Raw genomic sequence first — 24,841 nt, 5'->3', positions numbered from 1 at the left:
GATAATTATTGTGTGATGGAATCAAAAATGTGTCTGCTATTTAATGAATGAAAGACTGCGCACAGTTAACAAGGAACAACATGACATACTGAGATTCAGTTTCAGTGAGAAAATAAAACAACATAACTGTGACTGTGATTGTGAACAAGAGTGCATAGGTGCATGTCCTGTGGCAGACGGGCATCCCACCCGGGGTACACCCCTGCTTCGTGCTCTACATTGTCTGGGATAGCCTCCAACCCCCCCCCCCCCAGGATAAGCTGTTGGAAGATAGATGGTTTAACTGTCCTTTAGTTGGATTCTAGATGCAGCACGTCTGTGCAGGAGTATGGTGCATTAGGGCCATTTGAGTTTCCTACTGTAGAAGTGTTTGATATTGTTCTGGTTAAACTACAGTAAGCAGCTATGACTGAAAGAGACATGTGTCACTGTGTATCTCTTGTCATTCCACAGACATCAATATCGAACAGTTAATAGTGGTGTGAACATCACTATATCTGGGTCCTTATTGAGCTAGTATCGGAAAAAGTCTTGAAGCACTTATGTAAGTCGCTCTGGCTAAGGGCGTCTGCCAAATGCTGTAAATGTAAATGTAAATATCTAAAGGGAGTTCACGTGTTAAATGGAATCAGTAGCATTCAGAGGCCTTTCAGTTAAGATGAGCAGAGTCGAAAGCATCCATCGATCTTCTAACCAGTTACCCTGTACAGGGCTGAAGGAAGCCTGGACGTCATCTCCGGCAGTACAGGGTATGAGGTAGGAGATGTCCTGGAATGTATGCCAGTCCATCACAGGACAAATGCACTCATATATCACTGGATATTTGAAGATGCCACTTATCCTAACTGCATGTCTTTGGACTTCTGGTGGAAACCCACACACACACACACACACACACACACACACACACACACACACACACACACACACACACACACACACACACACACACACATGCTCACACACGGGTATGTAATTATATCTTTGTGGGGACTCTCCTTTAATTTTTATGGGGAAACTCTAATCACAACAATGACGACCTTAACCCCTACCCAGTCCTAACCTTAACCATAAGTAACCAAACAAAATATGAGACTTTTGGCATTTTCAGTTTTTTGATTGCATTCACAGATCTTTGTGGGGACCTGAAAAATGGTCCCTACGATGTCAAAATAATAGGTTTTTATCACATTGTAGGGGTCATGTGGTCCTCACAATGTAATATAAACCTAATCCACACACACACACACACACACACACACACACACACACACACACGATTGCTGACCACGAGAGAGCCTAAGGAGGGACAGAGGAGAGGTAACTGCGTTTTCCACTGAGTCACTGTGCCACCCAGTCTAACCTTCATTCGTTAGCTATTCTCCTGAGATGAAAGAGGAAAAGTCTTTATTCTTACATGCAGCAGCAAAATACACAGTAAGCGTCTACAGGACCTATCCCAGATTTTAATAGTATAAAAACCATTAGCATTCTACAGAGATAGCAGTTTGCAAAGACCTTTTTTAGGTCTCAGCAAATGTGTGCAAAATTTCTCATGGGCTATATGCTACGAAAGCCTAAGATGCTGGAGATGGTTTGCTCCAGTCCGTGAGAGCAGGTATGTTATAGATTACTCTGTTTTCTCATTCTGTTAGAGTCCCTTCAGAACCTCCACAGGACCTGCCTATTTATAAGTAAAATAAAAAACGTACAATAAAGTCTCACAACATTAAAAACCAGCATTATCATTATAATAAAATTAGTTGTCACATACCTTTTTACTAAACTGGTTTTTGTATAAATTCACCATGAAGAATACTTCACCTTTGACATTACCGCTATAATAATAATAATAATAATAATAATAATAATAATAATAATAATAATAATATCTATGAAATTCATTTTGAATAATGTAAGAAACTTGTTTTAGAATTTGCTTTGAAAAGCAGACTTCGGAGACTCGCTTTAAAGCATAAATCTATTCATGAGCATTATTTCCAATCAAAACTTTAATCGAAAATCACAGATGCATCTTAAAGATTTTACTACTCTTTGCCAGCTTTCAGATTCTGCTTTTTCATATTTAAATGTAACATAAGGGCTGGGCAACTACAATGTTTTCGCTGAGAATGAGGCTGAGAAGAGTCTTCTTCCTTATCTCCTTCCTAATGCAATGTTTCCTCATTTTGTGCAAACAACACAGATACATACAAAACATGGAGTGTTACGCTGTTCAATCTAGATTTGTCACCTGTCCATTGTTATCGCTCCCTTTCACAATAATGCAGATTTTGGTGTTTTTGGGCCGAATACATTTCTTTCCGGTTGTCCTCTCTGAACTTTCTTCCCATCTACTTTTTGTAGTTGCCAAATTGGATGGCCAGCCGATCGCTGACGCAGCGGAAGGTGGCAGGCTGTACATCCCAGTAGCTCACAGGGTTGCCAAACATACTGATGCCATTGTAGAAGGTCCTCTTCATGCCAAAGCCAAGGGGACAGAAGTCATTGATGCCAACCTGGCTGATGTTGTTGGAATGCAGGTACACCACCTGAGGTGAAAATTGACGTGATGGGACACTAAATGGCACAGCAGTAGTAGGTACAGGGGGGCATGGTGCCATGGCAACAGAAGGTAAATGGCTATGCCACCTGGCTGGACTCACCTGGAGAAACTTCATCTGTGGAAGCCCTCCCGGGACCCTGGACAGGCGGTTGTTTTCCAGATGTAGCTCTCTCAGGTTAGGCACGAACGCCAAGCTGCCATTCTCGATCATCCGGATGTGGTTGTATCCCAGGCCGAGTCTGACAAGTACGAGACAAAGAATGGGATGATGGCTGAAAACGGGAGGCCGGGAAGACACAGGGGATGGTGAGAGAGGAACAGGATGCAGTGGGAAAAACAGTAATCAGAAGAAAAAAGACAGAGAAGGAGATAATGTAAGAGGAACAGGAGACATGAGGCAGAAAGAACCCAAGAACGTAAAAGGGGATCACGTGAAAGGAACAGGAGACAGGGACAAAGGAGAGAGAGAGAGAACAACAGACAGAACAAACAGAAGACAGAAAAGGGGATCTGGTGAGAGAGAACAGAGGCAGAGAACATAAAGTGTGTCAAACGAAAAGCAGAGACAGAAACCGAAATGGAAAGTCAAGTAAAAAAGTACATCTCTGAAAACCACTGGTCTTATTTTGCCGGGGGATGTGGGCCCTCCAGAAGTAGCAGGAAAGTTCATCTCTCTGATTGTTTAGTTTGGCAGTGGTGGACCTGAGGTCCAAACTCAAACTATGGCTGGGACCCAAGCTGGATTTGCCAAAGAGTCGTTCATGTTACCTATTTTTAAGGATTTTTAAGCAGACATGAGTCTTGTCTGCTTTTGGTGGCCAGATCCCACAGCGTCACTCATCGTTAAAAGTGCAAGACATTGACATGTAACGTCACTGGCAGCTCCAGTGTGGAAGAGAAATTCCAGTAGGGCCGTGGAGTGGTGCCCAGTATAATTCCTGGACAAATATCTCATGTGTAACCCAGATTATTTATAAAATATCCATTAATGTGTTTTGAAAAGTATGAATAGCAGAAAGTTATACAATTTACACCAGAAGACCATTTTAGACTATTATATATTATCAGGATTAATAATAACAATAATAATAATAATAATAATAATAACAATAATAATAATAATAATAATAATAAATTATTTAATTATTTTTTAGATTCTCACTGTTTTTATTTATACCAATTCAAACTACTGGAGTTTATCCCCAAAATACTGTATATATAAAAACTTAAAGTTTTGTTGAAGATTTAACTGGCAGTCAATTTTTACTTCTAGTGTAAATTTTGAGTTCACCACTAGAGTCTACCATTGCACAGATAGTAAGACAAAGTCGCCATCATAGGTGGTTTCTTCAACATTCAAAAACTGCGTGTATAAGACTCAATATAGTTCTACATGCCAGTCTTGTAACATTACTCATTCTCATCTGACAACTGAAGGCACGTTTAGCCCCAGACAATGGATGTGCTATATAAGACAGAGTCAGTACTGCACAAGCTAATGAAGTAATTGCAGGATGCAATTACTTTAGCCTAGATTAATGTTCAGTGTTTAAAACAGGGGTGGGCAATCTTATCCAGAAAGGGCTGGTGTGTGTGCCGGTTCTCGCTGCAACTCCCTAATTAGATTAATTAGAGGAATGATTGGCTGAATTCTCACACCTGGACAGCAGCACTAAAGGTTATCCCAAAAACGTGCATATACACCTGCCCTTTATGGGTAAGATTGCCCATTCCTGGTTTAAAAGTTAATGCAATGGTTAATGTAATGCAAAAAACTGTTATATATGTTGTGGCTGGAATCAAATAAACCCTGTCATTCATACTTCTTAGGTTATGTTTTATGCCAGTGACTGAGCCTTCTCACATAGGCAGTTTTGGTACAGATGTTCTGCTTGGTCATGGTGGACACCTGGTGTCCTCTACCTGTAGAGGTTCTTGTATCTGCTCAGGTCCTCCAGTTCTATGGCCTGGATCTGGTTGTGGTCCAGGTGAAGTTCATGCAGGTTGTCAGGGAGGTCTGAGAGCACAGTGTGACATTAGGACTTTAGTCATTTTATGAGGCACATGGTTTAAATTCGATTTTGTTCTGTACTACGACCCGGATCTGAGTCACCTTTGGGGATGCCTGTGAGTTTGGCTTCTGAGATGCGAAGGAAGTTCAGCTTCAGTCCTTTAAAAGCCCCAGGTTCGAAGCCGGAGTTTTGAATGGGATTCCCTCCCATTTCTACAAAGGACAGAAAATGGGCCTTATGTTTCCACACAGTTAAATAGCTCTCATTATGCTGGATCTGTGCTACAGAAAAGCTAAAAATGATGGAAGTGGGACTAATTTTACTTCAAAACTGCTAAAAACTCCTTCAACTAAACTTCATAAATAATTAACCTCAAATGGGCTGTGAATTGGATTCTGACGACTTGTCGTAACATTTCTGAATTGGCTGTCTCAAAAGGAATGTTTGTGCTACTAAAAATGAAGACCTGACAGCCTCCCACACAGTAACATAATTAATCATTCTCATGAACTTTCCTACTGGATTAATTACTCATTTATATTGTTAAGTAGTAATGAATGTTTCATTCACAAGTAACTAAAATAAAGATGATGGGAGAGAGAGCAAAAGACCCACCGATACAGTTCATGTTGCCCAGGCCGGAAAAGGCCCCCTCGGCCACTTTTTTGATGCGGTTGTCATGGATACGCAGTTCGACTAAAGATGATGGGAGATTCCTTGGCATCTCCGTCAACAAATTGCGAGAAAAGTACATCTTCTGCAAGTGCCGCAGTGGGGTGAAGGTCTTTGGATGAACCTTGGAGATCTTATTGTTGACCAACGAGAGAGCCTAAGACGGGACAGAGCAGAGAGAGTATGAACGTAAAGGTGTATGTGCGGGGTGATGTCACAAACAGGCACTGAGCCAGTGCTCTGAGACATTGTGAGGACAATCTGAGGCAGGGCAGGACCGAGCAAATATGTGTGGACAACACAATCTGAGAGCTTGGATGTGGAGAGCAGCGAGATGGTGTGGAGATCCAAGTCCCTGAAAAAACTACCAAACTAAAAGAAGGTCTTTGTTCTTCAGAAACATCTGAGCTGAAAGTAAAACAAACACAAACCGGAAGGAAATTTCTGCTGGGGGGGGGGGGGTGGGGGGTTGGGGCCTGAAAGTAACACACGGAAATTAAAAGCCTTATAAATTGCCTCGCAAAGTCTGGAGGAGACTCACATGGCCTGGGGTACAAGTCACTGGATATTGGGGATATTAATATATCTTTTAATATTTTTTTGTTTCTTGCTAAGGTCAGGATAAATATTGTCTTGGTCAACTTTCCAGAATAAATGTTAACAGCGAGTCTGTGGCTTCAGAGACAGAGTTTACAAAAATATTCACTTTGGCCTCAGAAAGTCGTAAAACGGGAGAACACTCAAAGACTTGCAAGCGAAACTTAAATAAAGTTATTTGGGACCAGCATAATGGTCATTTCGCCTTCTGTTTCGGATTGCCCTGCCATTTCCTTGCGTCTCAGTGATTCATTAATATTAATAAATGTTGGTAATAGTGACCTTATGTGTAATCCCTGCAGCTCCACCCATTGTTAATATTTACCGAGCTGCCTAACACTGCACACCCTGCTCTCCATCCATTCCTGGACCCCTGGCCTGTACCAGCCCAACCTCACACACGCCTTCTTACATAGAGATCGCTGAGGCCCTTGAAATCCTTCTCTTTCAGCTCTGTGATTTTGTTGTTCTGCAGGTCCAACAGCTTGGTGTCACTGGGAATATTCTTTGGGACGGCAGTTAAACCTGAATGTGAGAGAACAGCCACAGCACAAAGGTCAGGCTACCGATACAATCGAGTGGTTAAAATAACAGAACGTTAACAAGAATATTATGATTAAAACAGGGCATGCAGATAGGGACGCCAACAACTCCCACACACACATTTGTGTTCCCATCTTTGTGGGGACCATCTGTTCATTTCCATGGGTATATCCTGACAAGCTTAGCCCCTACCCAGCCCTAACCTTAACCACCAGTAACCAAGCAAAACACAAGACTTTTGGCAGTCTTAGAATTTTTGTTTGCAGTCACAGATTTTTATAAAATTGAATTTCCCGAAAAAAATCTCTGATGTCTGAACAAGGCAAAAATACAGCAATCGCAGTTTGTTTATGCTGCAGGCACAATCAAGCCAGGTTCTATCCCGGGATTCAAACCCATCTCCCCCTGTGAGCCTGTCCAGTGTGCTCCCAGTTATTTATTCAGCTGCTTAGCAGATGCTGTTGTCTTAAATCCTCAGCATCACACAGCTGCAGGAAAAATTTGGGTTAGGTGCCATGGATCCAGCAGAAATCCCGATCTCAGAGGGTTTCCATAAATCTTTCGGCACATTTTTGTACCTGTCGTGTTACCTGCGGCCCGTCCAGTTAAAAGAGACCAAAGAGTCAGATCTTTCATCACAGAGCCGCACATGGAGTGGAGTGCAGCGGCGGTGCTGCTAGTCCTGCCGTTACCCTCAGTGAGAGGCACCTGCCCTGGGAAGCTGCACCCGCTTGGTCAGAAGCCCTAACATCCAGACCACTAAAGATCTCAACCTCACCACACTATGGAACCGCTTGTGATGTGGGTAACATTCTCAGACACTCACTGACTCAAACATTGACTTCAAGAGAGAAATTAGGGGCCATGATTCATAAAAAGCTCCTGGTTGCTGTGCTACACCCTGGACTGGCCGGGTCCCTGTCAGTCCGACAGCCTGTCCGTCTGTCTGTCGGTGTGACTGCCTGCCTGTCTGTCTGTCGGTCCGACTGCCTGTCCGTCTGTCTGTCGGTCGGACTGCCTGCCTGCCTGTCTGTCGGTGTGACTGCCTGCCTGTCTGTCTGTCGGTCCGACTGCCTGTCCGTCTGTCTGTCGGTCGGACTGCCTGCCTGCCTGTCTGTCGGTCGGACTGCCTGCCTGCCTGCCTGTCTGTCTGTCGGTCCGACTGCCTGCCCGCCTGTCTGTCGGTGTGACTGCCTGCCCGCCTGTCTGTCGGTCGGACTGCCTGCCTGTCTGTCTGTCGGTCCGACTGCCTGCCCGTCTGTCTGTCGGTCCGACTGCCTGTCCGTCTGTCTGTCGGTCCGACTGCCTGCCTGTCTGTTGGTCTGACTGCCTGCCTCACTGTCTCACTGTCTGTCTGCCTGCCTCACTGTCTAACTGTTTGTCTGCCTCTGTGTGTGTGTGTGTGTGTCTGTTTGTCTGCCTTTCCTCTCACGGTGAACTCTGCATCAGTTTCCCCCTATGTGTCGAGGGTACCGGAAAGCAGGAAACACTGGATAAACACACAGATCAACTCAGCTTAACTTGTTTCTGGTTTCTCTCATCAGTAACATTATAATAATACACCATAAATGATTCATTACCACCTGCCCCTGGTGCCCACAAAGATTTTGTGAAAAACACCAAACCAGAACCACTTTTCCCACATAAATCTAATGTCCAATGGCATCCAGTCCAAAACCACATCAAAATATACAGTCCTGCTAAAATGATTGTTTAAAAATCATTCTTGTATAACTGGAATATAGATTTTTTTCTGTGCTAATAAACATTCATTTTTCCTTCTTATAATCATTTTAATTAGGCTTCTGCCTTGTTACCAAAGTGCTTCAGAAGTCTGTAATTTAGGAAACTGGTGGTAATCTACTGGTTTATGGTGTGTGTGCGTCTGTGTGCGCCTCACGTTTCTTGTGTATATGCGTTTATATAAATGACTCCCGGGGAGGGAGAGTTTTCATGGAGCTCTTTCCTATATAATTAGGACAATTTAAACTGAAATAGTCCACGTGGCAGAAATCATCCCCAGAACTTGTAGAGTGACAAGAAAAGGTGAGACCGAAGAAGGAATTGATAGGTTTTTTTTCATCATAGCACAGAAATAAACATTTAAAATTTGGAGCATTGGAGTCAAAGCCCCAGGTAAGTACCGGTCCTTCAGGGTGTCATTTACAAGTCACAGCAGTGGCAGAATGGTGACTTTTTTTAGACAAGTGGTCCCTCTGTGTACTGCGTTCCATGATGTCATACAACGCTGCATATTTAAATGTTTGCTCATGTTATGGCACAATAAATAGCAGAAAGTTATATTACATATGCTGTTTTGGTTCTGTATATAGTAATAGTAAATGCCCAGGCCATGGCATGTAGTAAATAATATTTTACAGTTAGAGCTCAATGGTTAGGGGACGTTAAGAAAACTCAGGATTGCTGTAAAATACCTAACTAATTATAATAATTTACTGTCAGATTAGAAATTGCACAATGAAAAAGGAGCCAGGATGTTAGAAGGTTTGTCTGGGAATATGAAAATTGTTTGTGATCGCTTTGCATCTCAACAGATGTTTCGTTTTTTTTGCCTGTATTAAACTTTCCCTTTGCCTTCCAGGCACAAGATAAAATTTCCCTCCTAAGTGTCACGAAGGAAATGAAGCAGATGGGTTTCTCCTGAGAAGAAAGTCTATGTCGCATTTCTTTTTCTATGAGCAGACAGAAGAACATTAGCCCATTCAGCATCCCTCTTTGTGTTCCTTACACAGCCGGATTTTTCCAAAACAAACACACACACACACACACACACACACACACACACACACACACACACACACAAAGCCCTTGTTCCTCTCCCCTGATCACAGTATCTCTCACCCAGGTCGGAGCACTGCACAACACGATGCTGACACTGACACCCAAAGGGGCATGTGGGAAATTCGGGAATGACCCCGACTGTTGGTTCAAAGGCTGACCCATCCTCTTCATCCCTCATCATCGTCATTACCCCTCCTATATCTCCTTCTATTCCAAAGTCCCAGAAGCCCCTCTGTTCAAAGGGCAGGGCCAAGCAGAGAGAAGATATGAAGGTGGCCCACAGCAGCAGGAGCGGCAGCAGGTTCTTCAGCATGGTTGGGGCAGCACGGGCGTACTTACAGGGAGGAACCTGTAGGGCGGCAATAGTGAGCACAGTTACCCAAGTGTCAGCACTTTCTCCATGATGTCTTTTCACTTCAAGATCTTCAAACACATTTTCATTGTAGTTAGTGACTCCTCTTTGGGACCTGCTTTTTATCAACTCATACTGAATCTGTGCTTTAATGTAACCTAAATATACCCCATCAATAAACAAACATACTATATCCTACACTTAGTGGCACCTTTATTATTTACCCCTCTGTCATCTGCAGAACCACTTTAAGGGTAGATGAGTCATGCATTCAAAGAAGCCCATCTGCACTCATCAGTTTGTTTTATTTTTTGCTTTCCTGAGTCCAGCCATTCGCGTCTGACTCATTAATAAAACGATTTCAGCAAAAGAACAAACACTATTTGTATGTTTTTTTGCTTTTTTCACCTATTCCTTTAAACTCCAGACATTGTAGTTTGTGAAAATTCCAGGACAGTAACACCACAATGTCTTGCGCCAGTAATGACACCACTTGGCTTAGATCACATGATTTATCCATTCTGATGTTTCGAGTATCTGAACTTGACCCTGAGTGCTGCAGTGTCTTTCCTGCTGTGTGTTACAGGGTGACAGACTCACCCAGAATTAATGGATTTGACCTGGAAAGGTTTTCTGGAAGGTTCTTTTCCTGTTAAATGATCATTAAAACTGCTGTTAAGATCGCATGTATTTATAAAAAATATGCCCATATAACCTAAACTGACCTCAAGGGATGGAACCCTTTGGTGGTTCTTCAACAAAATGGGAGAAGCAAAACAAAGGGTTTCCTGCCCATGCAGCCACTCTATCTGCCCCAAAACATGGCAAAAATACGGCGGAAGGAAAATGGTCCGACAGATTCAGGATGTCCTTCTCTAGTGTATGTAGACTCCCTCCCCGATTATCCGGCAAGCCTTTAATTTGCAGGAGAGCAGCTTATAACCGCACTTTTCCTCCTCCAGAATCCACACAGCAGCAGAGGTCAGGGGTTGACGGAACGGATCAGACAACTTGATGCCATTAGATCCATCAGCACCTTCTACCTTCATCTGAGCTTCTTCCTCATCACACTGCTCTCATCTCCATTAACTTCCAGACCACCCTGGAATCTGTCAAACCCTAAAGCATCTTCTCACAGCCACATATCCTGAGTGGTGAGTGGTCTTGTTCTCCAGTTTTTTTCTGCTGGTGTGAATTATTTGTGTCATTACTGCCCTAAATTCACATGACCAAACACATAGTGGTGATGCAGAACCCTGAAGCACATCCCGTCTTGCCCTCTTTGGACAGCAGGCCAACTCCTCCTGGAGATCCCTAAGCCACGTGAAAACAAGTCTAGACATTTCTCATGTGTAGCTCCTTGATGATGGAATGACCAGCCCATCCATATCCTATCATCATCTCAACCTTCAAAAAAACGCATCAAGATTCATCCAACCACTGACCTGCTTTGTCTAACTGCAGTTCCACTGATGTCGTCTCTTGTCTATACTGGATGCTCATGTTTTTTAGTACTTGTCTGACAGGAGTTTAGCACTCTGATTTGCAATGTTTTATAATGAATTGTATAGCTCTTGCGCCAATGTTATCTTGTACTTGTTACTAATCATTCACTGGAAGAACACCCAAGCTGCTCATACACCTAGTTGGCTGCTTGATAGCTGCATGCATGACATATACTATCTGCCTCATTATAGATCGCTTTTTACAAAAGCACCTACTCAATAAATAAATGTAAATGATCAGTATGGCGGAATGTCCATCATTTAGAAAAAGCAGATCTCAGCATTAGGTTCCCATTATGCTGTTGAGTGTAGACCTTGGATCCTTGACCAATGGGACTGGGGAACAATTTTGTCAGAAAAAGAGTGCAAACCTCCGATTAGTCCGATTCCGTTTTCAATAAACTCCACCTAATTAGCATTACAGGGACACAGCCCATCCCAAACATCTCACACCAAAGGGAACTTGGACTGGATCTGGATCAGCTCTGAAAATCCACATAGGCACAGAACTCTGGGCCACCATTCCAGCTTCCTTTGGCACTCGGCTGGGGCTGCCATGGTAGCCGTCCTCATGGTGGGTCAGCTTCAAGTCCAGCAGCCCACCTGCTGAGCTAATGCTTATTTATGTCACTTGCCCAGTCCAGAGCCAGGAGCCCCTTTTAACTAACAGTTTACTTCAAGCTACTTCACAGGTAAAGTAGAAGTCCTGCAGAAGCAGTAGTATTACACTGATTGATGACTTTTTTGAGTTCAAAAGCAGAAGCATAGTCAAATATGTATGTAGTGTATTCCTCGTTGAGCTCTAAAGCATCCAACGACTGACCCAAAACCTGCATCTGGCTTAGGGCACCTCATAAATTTTGTTCAAGAATACTTATTGGTTGTAAAACTTATTCATAATTCATTTTATGAAATTATGTGCAACTGCAGAATAATTCATGTTTAGATACACAGCTTGACTTCAAGATTCAAGCAATTTATCGCCATATGTGCAGGACACAATGAAACATTTTACATACTAAATGCAATCCACTACATCTACCTACTTACCGAACTATCTAACACAGCTACAGTGTTAAATTTAACACGTTATTAAAAATCACAATAAAATCATGAATGAACAGTGATTGGATCCCCAGATGAGAAAGACAGGGGGTGGCCCCCACGCTTAATTTGGTTTAATCCAGCAACATGAGTTTCCCAAGGGAGGTAGCAGCTTCAGTAGATTCAAGACCAGTTCTGTAAACAGACCAGTGACTGGACCAATCAGAATAACTGGCCAAAGAAGACAAGCTGACCACAATGGTGGTGCTTCAAGAAAATTCTCCCTGCACTGGTACAGGTAAGGCTGGCACAGCCACTGAAGAAAGATTCCGGAACTCTGGGAAATATCATGCTGAAGAATTATATTCCGTCAATAGTAAATTGTGCACTTAAAAAATAGAAGTTGGACCACATGTAAGACACAGAAAAACTCTTTTCTAACCACGTCAGAGTGACAGACACCTTTGACGTGACTATAACTCAAAAATGATTACAGGGTAAACTTACAGCCTGGTTACTGTACCTGGTAATAGGTCAATAGACAAAAAATAAAATAAAACAGAAAAAGGTCAGAAGCACTAATCCATGTTTGCTCTACAATCAGCACACAAGCCATCTGCTCATCCTGCTTCCCTCCTACATTAGCAATTAATACTGGAGCACAGCAATGGACAGATGCAGGAAAGCACAAGAGGGATCCACAGTCCTCGGTCTGAATTATGGATTCATTCATTGGAAGAAGGCCTATGAAACGAACATCTTTGTTTGCCCAGGCAAATTCTTCAACAGACAAACAGATCTGCAAATGAGCATCTCAGCTGGGACTAGAGCAAATAAATGTGCAACAAAATATTTATGTGAGACTGTCAACAAGCAACTGCTTGTTAAAACTGCATTTTTTTCTATATTCAGTAACCAAACACATTTACAATGACTACAAAATGTTATTACTGGAACTCATGATCAACATACACAATATTGACAAAAGCATTGGGACACCTGGTCATTACACCTACAGGAACTTTTATAACACCCCATTCTAAATCCATAGGCATTAGTACGGAGTTGGTCCCCCCATTGCAACAATAACAGCTGCCACTCTTCTGGGAAGGCTTTTCACTACATTTTGGAGTGTGTCTGAGGGAATTTTTGCCCATTCACCCAGAAGAGCGTCTGTGAGGTCAGGTACTGCTGGACATGAAAGCCTGGCTTGCAATCTCTGCTCTAGTTCATCCTAAAGGTTTTCAGTGGGGCTGAGGTGAGGGGTTGTGTGCCGGTCAAGTTCTTCCACACCAAACTCACCAAACCAAGTCTTTATGGACTTTGCTTTGTGCACTTGGACACAGTCATGCTGGAACAGAAAAAGACCTTCCTCACCCTGTTCCCGCAAAGTTGGAAGCATAGAATTGTCCAAATTCGTCTTGGTATCCTGAAGCATTAAGAGTTCCCTTCACTGGAACTAAGGGGCCTAGCCCACCCCCTGAAAAACAACCCCGTACCATTATCCCTCCTCCACCAAACTTTACAGTCAGCACAATGCAGACAGGCAGGTGACGTTCTCCTGGCATCTACAAAACCCAGACTCATCCATTGGACTGCCAGACGGAGATGCGTGATTCATCACTCCACTGAACAAATTTCTACTGCTCCCGACACTGGGGATTGCACTTGGGTCCGGAGCCTATCCCGGAATCAATGGGCACGAGGCAGGGAACAACCCAGGATGGGGGGCCAGCCCATCACAGGGCACACTCACACACCATTCACTCACACATGCACACCTATGGGCAATTTAGTAGCTCCAATCAGCCTCAGCATATCTTTGGACTGTGGGGGGAAACCGGAGCACTCAGAATGATCTATTTTTCACAAATGTTTGTAAACCTGACTGCATGGCTTGGTGCTTGATTCTGGCAATGGTTCTGAATGAAACACCTGAATTCATTGATTAAGAGGTGTGTCCCAATACTTTCGTCCATATATTGGACATGATGTCATAGAGCTGCATCATTACTGTACCATGATCATCATGCCTGATCTCACAGGGCTGCATCATTACTGTACTGTGATCATCACTCTTGATTTCACAGATCTAAATCATTACTGTATCGTGATCATCACGCCTGATCTCACAAAGCTGCATCATTACTGTACCATGATCATCACGCCTGATCTCACAGAGCTGCATCATTACTGTACCATGATCATCACGCCTGATCTCACAGAGCTGCATCATTACTGTATTGTGATCATCACGCCTAATCTCACAGAGCTACATCATTACTGTATCGTGATCATCACGCCTAATCTCACAGAGCTGCATCATTACTGTACCATGATCATCATCCCTGATCTCACAGAGCTGCATCATTACTGTACCATTATCATCACCCCTGATCTCACAGAGCTGCATCATTACTGTACCATGATCATCATGCCTGATCTCACAGAGCTGCATCATTACTGTACCATTATCATCATCCCTGATCTCACAAAGCTGCATTTTTACTGTACAGTGAAATCCTCGTAAATCTAATTTTAAGGACAGCACAGAAGTAGAAAAGACAGCAAGGCAATTCTACTTCATGAAAATGTCCAACATGCAGTAAAAAACTGTAATATTGGCCAACGGTACCAGCCAGAGGCTGCGGGAAGACTGGAAAAAGCAAGAACTGTACTTAGAGGTGAAACACATCATCTATTCATTAAAAGGGGAAGCTGGCTTGTGCCTTCTTGCTGTCATGTGTGACTGTGGGGCGGAGAGACTGATTCACTGCTGTTATTCCTGAACACACTACAGCTGACGGTGAGGTCATCTCACAGGAGGCGATGTGAGCTCCACCCTTCGGCGGGCTGACGGCCTGTCAGGCTGCCACAGCGCCTTCCTCCTCCTCTCACCGTTGCTCCCAGGATATGCGACTGTCTCTCGTCGGTTTTGGATCCACCGCTTTACTTCAGTCTTGCAACCCATATGGATTCCAGAAAATCACAAAAAAAACCTGACTGACCATTCATCCATCTTCCGACTGCTTATACTGGGTCACTGGGAACCGGAGCCTATCCGATGCAGCTCAATGAGTCCAGAGGACACCCCAGATGTGATCATAGTCCCTCACAGGGCGCATAAACTATGGGCCATTTAGAAGGCAATTAGCCTAATTGCTAGACTTTGGAGAGGAAGCTGGGGTCCCCAGGGAAAATCCACACAACGTGGGGGAACAACCAGACTCAGAGACAACAAATGTGAGATTCAAACCTGCAGCAAGCTGCAAGGTAACAAGCTAACAGTGCTTCCGGGCCACCCCAATAAATAGCCTTTTCTATTTAAATAAACTCCCCCATTCTATATTTTGAAAACTAACTCCCTTGTGAAACTATGACCTTATTTTAAAGAGCATTCTCCTTATTGTAATTGCTACACGTTATTTCATTCACTATTAAATATACAAGGACACCAGGACACTCTTCCCATTAAATGATTTTTTTAGGTCAAGTAATAAACCACTTCAAGTTTACCACATCAGGAGTATCACTGTAGGCTATCCAGACGCACCCCCCCCCCCCCCACCCCCCACCCTGTCCCCATTTCCTAGGACAGCTCAGAAAGTCCTAACATTCAGACAACGTTTTCGCAAAGCAGACACTACATCATGCTGACAGACCTGCAGTTAATACATCAGCAATTAATAAATCCACCATTCATACTGAGTCCACGGCTATAAGGACCAATGCCAGGCCAGGCAGGGCTGCAGCACGGCTATAAGGACCAATGCCAGGCCAGGCAGGGCTGCAGCATGGCTATTCCTGCTCAGTGTTTGCACACAGTTACAGACCAGAATCTGCTATATGAACCGCGCCTCTCCGCACTCTGTGTGTAGGAAAGGGTGAAGGGGACACACCAACCGATTGGATAACACAAGAGTCCAAGACAACAATGTAGTAAGAACATCCCAGCTTTCCTGAAGAGATACGCTGGCAGAAAGTCTAACGCTGATTTTCCAAGTTTAGGATATTTTACTTTTTACCAAAAAAGCACCGGGAGGAAGATTTATCAAGATTTATCTATGCCTGCAGTTTAAACTTTCCAGTAAACTGCTCACTAACCACTTCATGGCTTGCTCACCACTGTCCTTTTGGGCAAAATGTCCGGCTTCTGAGGACCAGTAAAACACAGGACACCAAATATAGCCACGTGGCTTCACATCCACCATAACGGGGAGAAAAGAAAACAGTCACTCCGCCATGCTTGTTGCTCACCCCCACATTTATGACGCCCCAGGAAACCGAACGCACAGACCATCTGCTGGTCCTCCTTTTCAATACCTTTCTTACTTTAGTAATTATCAGCAGAGCAGAGTGAAGGACAGATGCAGGGAAGATCATGACATGTACAGGGGGTCACAGTCCTTAATCTGCATCATGGATTGGAAGACTTCCTGTCATCCAACATCTGTGATGGACATGAAGACAAACAACAAACATCTATCCATCTTCCAATGCCTCATCCAATAGGGAGCAGCATTGGAGGGCATTGGAAACTATAGAAAAGTCAGATCCAAGTTATATCATCGACCAAGTTAGCAAGTGACATTCAATGGAGAAACGCACAGCTCCAAGGGAAGTAAAATATCGGCAAGAAGGACTGCAGGGTATTATCTCCAACAGCGCTGAAACAATTCATCAGTAATCCAGGAAAGATCATCCTCCACTATTACTGTCCTTGGGCAATCATACTATGCAAGACACCGCAAAAAAATGGCTGAATTCCACTGATAGCTCAAGGAACAGCTTTAAAACATCAATTTACACACATCACAGTGTATAATACTTACACAAAGACTTTACAAACACATTCGATCTGTATTTAAAAACAGAGCAAGAATGTTAAAAACACCTTACGTGCATTAATTATTTCTAAAGAAAAAAACGGTGGGGAGATTTCCTGCCCAGATTAAGCTACTGAAATCAAGCCAAAATGCTTCTACGCCCAGTATAGGGGAAGGGACAGAGCTCTCTGCACCCCCGAACCCATCTTATTGCTCTCTGTCAGGTTTTAGTGGCTCCTAGTTGGCGAGACCCAGGTTAACTGTGCTTTTCTGGCTGACGTGGCAGAAATGGTCCAAACGCTGTCATATTCCTGTGCGGAGTATGGGAGCGTGATGACTTCTGTGTTTCATCAGCAGGGGCGGAGGACGGCTCCCACAGTAAATGATTTTTCCCAAAATTTTGTTCTGTTTTTTTTAGGTTACCATATATATACCATATATATGTACACTGTGTTGTGACAATAATATTTCCTTTTAGTAATCGGTGGTATATCCTTAACCTTGTTATCTTATTGCAGTTAGGGTATTATTGTTACACTGTGAGTAGAAGTCTTTAAAGAGATATTTCAAATCTTTTAAGCTTTAAAATATAGACGGTTTCAGTCTTGTGTTTACAAGCCGAGCAAAAGGCAAACGAATAGAGAGAAAACCCGTTAGGATCCAAATAAAAAGCATGTTTAAAACTGAGCCCTTCACGCACTGAGGACCCCCACAAATCCGAAAACAGAGGCTGACCAGCTTTGCCTTCTGGGATGCCCCTTGCCGATCGCTTTTGTGGCCCCTGACAATGATCACAGGCATTAATGCAGCGCACACTGCCGACTCCGGCCCCTACGGTGTGTTTTTCTCACCACGGATGAATGCTGAACACACCAGACATGGCGAAGACGTGGGCTAGTTTATTCAGAAAAAAACAAAGAGGGTTTTAGTATGCAAGTTCATTCTTCGGTGGAAATAGTCTGTGTGTGTGTGTGTCAGGCCTGTGTTTACAGCAAATCCCTCCGCTCTCCATATCATTCATATGCATCTCAAAGGCACCTGGTCTCACGAACTCTTCCATCTTCTCGCTGCTTCTGTTTGGTAAAGTGTCAGTTAACTAGTTGGCTAACCCAGACATTTTTGACAAAAATGTTCAGATTTGTCCACTGGACAGGGGATTTTACAGATTATCTTGGATCTGTTTCCATCCAAAATTTTCAAATCATCAGGTGCTTGTCGTTAATAGGTGGAGCACTTGGGTAAACGCTGCCAACTTTGCACAGCTGATTGTTAGATGCAAGATGAAATGCAATGTCTCAGTAACCCATGTCAGTACAGGTGTCCCTGAAGCAGATGTTGGAAAGACCACGCAGGAACCACACACAGAGCGAACAGAAGATCACAACAGCACTGGGACGAAAGTGACGTACAGAAACAGCTCCAGTCATCTACTAAACGAAGAAAGGAAATCACTCAAAAGCATTCTCTACTGCAGACAGAGAGCACAGCGACAGCCACGCGGTTTGGTGCTTTTCAAATTAAAAATAGCTACTAAATTACAGCACTCTCCAAAACGGCAGTGGCTTCAGCTGGGGCTGAGGAGGACGAGGAGAAGCTCAAAATTAGCTTGACTAAAACTGACTGCGTCCTGCAATCCAAAATGGTGTTGAATTCGCATTTTTACTATTTTTAAAGGAATAATATTGCAGGCAGAAAAAAAAAGTAAGATTCCCTTGCGTTTGACAGATGGCATGGTTGAATTAAAGAGATCTTTGTAATGTGTAAAAATATCCTGAAGAAAAAAGGTATTATATTTAATACCTAAATTTATCGGTCTAGTTCTGTTTAATGGAGCACAATATTGTGAAGTCAGTTTCCAGTGGTCTGATTGTGTTTAATGCCAACTTTGCTTCTCGCAGCCTGATACAAAGGAACCAGAATATGTAGGCAAAAGAATGCAGGAAAAAAAGAGGATTATGGGAAAAAGTGAGAGAGAGGAAACGAGAGAAGTGAGAAGACAGGCGCCGTGAAAAACTTAGATATGCAGAGCTGGGGGGGACATGCAAACACGTTCCGTTACATTCTTTCTTGTAAAACACGGATGTCAACCCACATCAGAAACGCATGGTCATGGTAGCACGTGCTGCTCTTCTCCACCAGATGACACCCCCCACTCACAAGAAGACAGCGGCCCATTTTTTGACCATCTTCACCTGCAGCCATCTTGATACCTCGCAGAGTGTGAAGTATGAAAATGCCTCATGTGCGCAGTGGTCGCCAACTGCTGGATCGCGATTCATTGATTGATCGTTAAGAAATTCCTAGTGGAATGTGAAATCTCCCAGTCTGCAAAGGTGGAAACTTCAAGCCAGAACGTAAAAATCCAGAGCAAGATTTTGTTTCAATCAACCAGTTCAGTATTTTGCGACTGTGCTCGTTGTACTCGATTGGTTGGTTGAAACAAATGCCTATTCTGGATTACTACTTTCTGGACCTGAAATTTTCATTTCTGCTGTTCTGAAAAATATACTATCGTGACTCGGCAGCTCCTCAGATAATTTTGAAAAGCAGGTCTAACTGTAAAAATGGTTGGAAACCACTGCTGGAGAGACTTGTGGTGCCTTTGAAGACATTACACTGCAAAAATATACTAGTGCTTTGGAAGTTCCAGTTTCATCCCATATGCGTTGTGTAAGCTGACCCTGCATCTCGGCAATTCACTAGTTCCAGAGTCACATATGAACCCACCTCATCTCTCCTCATTTTTACAGTAGATCTCCCTAAACATGTTTAGTAAGTAATACATGGAGCATTAAAAATCAGATGTCACATTGAGCCAACATGACTTGAATTACAACCCTGGCATCACAGCCAGACCTGCAGTCAGATGTGCGTCGGTCTGTGGTGATTAACAAAGATGATGCATCAAGCATACACATGAGCATATCACGTGAGTGTTTAAGAGACCCGTGGAGAGACACAAAAAGAGGAGGAAACAAGCACAGCGTGCAGCGTAATGACTGAGCGACAGAACCATGCAGAAGCCTGGGCTGATGGCTTTAATGACAGACTGGGGGCTGAGAACATTTTGCCAGGCCTCACATGTCTGGGTACACATCTGCCATCATTAATCAAACACTTGCCAGTGAATATAAGTATTGCTGTGGTGAGGAATCTTGAAGGAGCCAGAAGTAGAAAAGCTCAAAAACAGTGTAACAACTGCAAGGTCTGAAGCGTGGCGCCCACCGCACCCCCCCCCCCCCCCCCCCCCTTCCAGCCCAGCCATCACTAAAACCCAGGCTGCGCCTCCGTTATTCCCGGGTATTGTAACGTACTCTATAGTCACAAAGATTTTCTCTGTCTGTAATACAGGGAACCAGTTGGGAAAGATCGTCTAGTGAAACTGACCTATTGGAAAGCCTTACCCAGCCGCCCCCCCCACCCAGGTCACCCCATTGGGTCCTTGTACTACCGCTTATTGTGCAATCCCTAATCCCCCTACCCTCCCTTGCATTTCACCACAGGAAAGCCTAAGACTCCACAACACCTCCCCAGCCTAAATAAAAGGCCGGGGGTATTTCATGCTCTGTGGCCCTTCGGGGGTGGGGGGCTTCCGAAGGGGCCTCATCCACAGGAGCGTCACAGGCATTGTGAAGATGAGCCCGATTTCCAGGACGAAGGTTAAAAAACTGAAACTGGTGGGAACAATTGTCATTCAATCATTTCCAACACAAACTTCCACATCTCCAGTCCTGTTTGCAAAGAATTCTGTTCATAGACCAAATGCAACTAGATGGTAGGGATTGATGTAAAGATTAATCGACAGAGATTAATAGGACAAAAGAGCCCAAGACCCTCACTTTATATAAAACAGATTCTGACTCAGAGGGAGCCCAGCAGAGGGTCACCACAGTGAAAAATTCAATTCTGTTAACTATTTATGCCATTATTAACTGAACATGACACTTTAGCATTGCCACGGTGACAGACGTTTCGCACTGGCTGTTAACCGCACATTAACACACAAAGAGATGTGGCCCCCCCCGGAGACCGACGGCGCCCACAGGGCGGGTCCAGGGTCGGTGCCATCGGGTGGAATTAGCTGCCCGCCTTGGCTATAATTTGGTGCCTTACTTCCCTAAAAAAGGAACTGGTTGGCAGCCCTTAACTTGGATGTGGTGGCTTCTGCAAAACAGGCAAAATGCACCCAGGTCCACTTCTGGGTTTATTTATAGAGTCTGGCCCAAGTTCTCACAAAGCCTCATCAATTCGCAGCTCGCCAATCCTCTTGCCATTAACGACGTGGCCGTCCTACGCAGTCACACTGCGCAGTTCGAGGATATCGCTAAATGAGAAGCCCACTGGCAGAAGCCAGGATACGAGCCCCTATAAAGCGGATCCCAGCCCCATGACAGCTCCAAACCCGAAGCCCACAACTCCTCCCAACCGCAGCCACACCCGAGGTGTTCCTGCACATTCTGGCTCTGAGGCTACGACCCAAACTGCACCGGTCATTAAAAAGCTAAACCCCTCCCATTTTGGGTTCGGTTTTTGAGACACTGGACTCATTCAGCCAAACTGTAAAACTGCTCTCCCTGGTACGTTACGGGATTTTTTTCCCTAAATGTTTATTTTTCAATACAGCAAGAGTGAGTCTGCCTTTTAGTTTTATATAGTTAATTTAGCTTTAATTAGGAAAGTTATAGACATCTTTTAAAGTATGATTGTAGTGCAAAACTAACAAAGCTTCTGAAGTCTGAACTGCCCAACTGCCATATTATTGTTACTGGATTTACAGTGCATATGATTGTCACTGGATTCACAGTGCATATGATTGTCACTGGATTCACAGTGCATATGATTGTCGCAAGTTTCATACCAGGTGCAAAGGAAACTGGAACATGGACCTATTGGGGGAACCTGCTGGTTCTGGACATTTCTGTTGGATTTGGAGTTTTCTGTCTTTCTTTACATGAAATGCAAAGTGCAGTCAGCAGCTTCAGAGCCCTCAGTGGATAAGAAGACAGGTGGACTTAGAGGAAAAGCCCTGCAGCCCGGTGTGTGTGTCTCTGTGTGTGTCTGTGTGTGTGTGTGTGTGTCTCTGTGTGTGTGTGTCTGTGTGTCTCTGCGTGTGTGTGTGCGTCTCTGCGTGTGTCTCTGTGTGTGTGTCTGTGTGTGTCTCTGCGTGTGTGTCTCTGTGTGTGTGTGTCTCTGTGTGTGTCTGTGTGTGTGTCTCTGCGTGTGTGTGTGTCTCTGTGTGTGTGTGTCTGTGTGTGTGTAGTGTGTGTGTCTCTGTGTGTGTGTGTGTGCGTCTCTGCGTGTGTCTCTGTGTGTGTCTCTATGTGTGTGTGTGTCTCTGCGTGTGTGTGTCTCTGCGTGTGTGTCTGTGTGTGTGTGTGTGTGTAGTGTGTGCGTCTCTGCGTGTGTTCTGTGTGTGTAGTGTGTGTGTGTGTGTGTGTGTGTGCGCGCTAGATGGGACAGAGAAAGTGTAGATAGGTTTGGCTGAGAATAGCAGCTTCACCTAGAAATGAGCAACAGCAGGTCTCAGATGAACTAGATTGAATATAAGAAGACTGACCAATCAGTGTTTCCAGCTTGTTTTCATGTTTTGTATTTGCTTTTCATTATAGGGTTGCTATTGAAAGGGGGTTTGCTGTATAAACATATGCATCCCACACTGGGAAGACCTTAGAAAATTCATTGTTATCTGCAGTAATGACGGAATGTTTAAATATTCCCAATCCAAACAGTACGTTTCACTTCTTAATGAGCGTAGCACATGATAAACACTGAATGAGATGGATGGAAGGGTGCCAATTTGTACAGTGATCAAAGTGATCCTCCCTGTGGAAACTGTCTTTTGATCTCTCTAAGTGCCAGAGGGTCCATTTCCATTGTTAAACTCTTGAACGTCTTACAGTTTTTACTGATTACCATCTACAATCCATGGTGAAGATAACATCTCAAAGGGAAAAAAAAGTGAAACGAACAGTCACACATTTCAAGGTTCTAGCTACAAACAGACCGAAATAACATTCAAGTTTGATAAGAACCTAGTTCTGTGGAACTGGAGAACCACTGGAAGTCCATTTATCAGATTAAGTATTAGGATATTTCCCTATGTGTGCTTTTTTCAGGTAAAATTAAGATTCCTTCACTAAACACATGCATCCTCCCGCAACATAAATAATATTTTAAAAATAAACAAATAAGATTATCAAATAAATGCACTGGCACCAAGGAAAGGAACGAGCAGTATCGTTGTGGTTAGTGACATTGACCTCTGCAGCAGTAATTACGTAAATCAAGGTATTATACACGAACTCATGCATTTTGATAGCCAAATTTTCCGAATAGTGCAAATAACTCTAGACAGAAAGAGATTGCAACCTACCTTCAATCTAAGTCAGCAATCTCCACAGAATACCAAGATTTGTGTCTTTTTTTCCCTTTATGTTGTGTGATATAGATGAATTTGGTATAAATCGTTGGAGCGACCTACGAGTACTTCACTATTGAATTCAAGTATGTTAAGGCTGCCTTTTCGCGGTGCCCGTGTTTGCCAGCAGCATTGGAGTACTGAGCTGGGTTTACAAAGCAGGGTAATGACATGGTGGAGGGGAGTGGGGATGTTGACATGGTGCAGGCGGTGGGGGGTGTTCCTAAAGTTATGCCCAGATCGGCAACCAGCCTCGGGGAGCGAAGGGAAAAGACGGCCGATTTCCTTTATTTTAATTTAAGCATCCATAAATCTGACTAAATTAAATTTTTAAGTGTCCGTCTTCAGCTCATAGGATCAGCCGGACTCAAAAATTTCTGATCAAAAATGTCTCCATGGAATTAAATCGCATATTAAAGGTTTTAGAGTACGAATGCGCATAATTTCACTTTGTGTGATGTAATCATACTATCATAAATGCTTAATAAACTTTGTAATATTATGACTAGTTTTTAAACCACGCGTATTTTAAAATATTGTTAAAAAACTCGTGTATTAACCTGTACTCCAGCAGATTTAAAGACGTTGTTTACGGTGATACTATGACACGGACGTACCACGATACAGGTGACTCGACTTTACTGGTTTTAGTTAAATCGTCGTTTTGTATCGGTGTCCGTAATCAGTCGGGAGCTGTTCATGTAAAATTAAATCATGTACTAGAATAGTACAGACGTGATGGTTCCAGAAACGCATTTTATCAATGAAACCCTTTCTAAAAGTCCGTAGCCTTGTGCATTTCCGTCAAAAAATACAAGGCAGCTAAAAGGACCCCAGATATAGTTACCGAAAAAACGACACTAAACGCTGGGGGAAATTTAAATTGCGTCCAATAACAGGTTAACGAGAAACTTCGCTTCTGGCATAAACTGCATGTTCTTCAGTCAGGATAAGCAGCACTTCAAGTTACACCATATGGGACAGTCCGGTGGAGTCATCAGTGTAATTATATATGACATGAATAAATCTCAGAATAAAATTTCTTGGCCAATTATCGATGGAGCAAAGACTTTGAGTAAATGGCGAGTAAGCAAACGTGATTTTGTTACTATTATGTGAAAGTTATTCGACATAATAAAAACAACCTGCCATTATGTTTACATAAACATCTTTATATTTACATACAAGTTGCAGATGACACGATCAAATTCACCTCATCCTTTTCCAATTAGCCTAACCACATGACTCACAGCGGACATAAAGCTTCATACTGAAATGCCGTTCCTCTAATCCTGGCGTGACGCGCTGCCAGTTTACACAAACGCTGTACACTCAAACCTACTGCAGACAGCGTAAGATGATCTCAGAGCCCCGAGGTTGTACGCAAACATGTCTTCTCCCCTCTTCAAGCAGCCAGTAAATCCATAAGGATGTGACCGATGTGAATCAGCAGCTGAATGAGATTATGATGGGGACACTGTCAGAAACGCTTCAAGCATGGAAT

General features: G+C 43.5%; 1 protein-coding gene across 1 annotated transcript; it reads right to left on the bottom strand.

Annotated features, from left to right (window-relative positions):
• Nucleotides 1-1,390: 1,390 nt before the first annotated feature.
• bgnb (biglycan b) lies at nucleotides 1,391-23,511 on the bottom strand. Its single transcript, XM_049024063.1, has 8 exons — nucleotides 23,293-23,511; nucleotides 9,253-9,541; nucleotides 6,260-6,372; nucleotides 5,194-5,407; nucleotides 4,680-4,790; nucleotides 4,490-4,583; nucleotides 2,667-2,805; nucleotides 1,391-2,552 (listed from the first exon to the last, which is right to left on the bottom strand). The coding sequence occupies exons 2-8, from the start codon at nucleotides 9,503-9,505 to the stop codon at nucleotides 2,355-2,357; spliced, it is 1,122 nt and encodes a 373-aa protein (XP_048880020.1). The 5' UTR covers nucleotides 9,506-9,541; nucleotides 23,293-23,511; the 3' UTR covers nucleotides 1,391-2,354.
• Between the last annotated feature and the right edge of the window lie 1,330 nt (nucleotides 23,512-24,841).

This window comes from Brienomyrus brachyistius, chromosome 8, assembly GCF_023856365.1.
Source record: "Brienomyrus brachyistius isolate T26 chromosome 8, BBRACH_0.4, whole genome shotgun sequence".
NCBI classification, from domain to species: Eukaryota; Metazoa; Chordata; class Actinopteri; order Osteoglossiformes; family Mormyridae; genus Brienomyrus; species Brienomyrus brachyistius.
The sequence above is the reverse complement of the archived record's forward strand: the minus strand, read 5'-3'. Positions and strand labels throughout refer to the sequence as shown.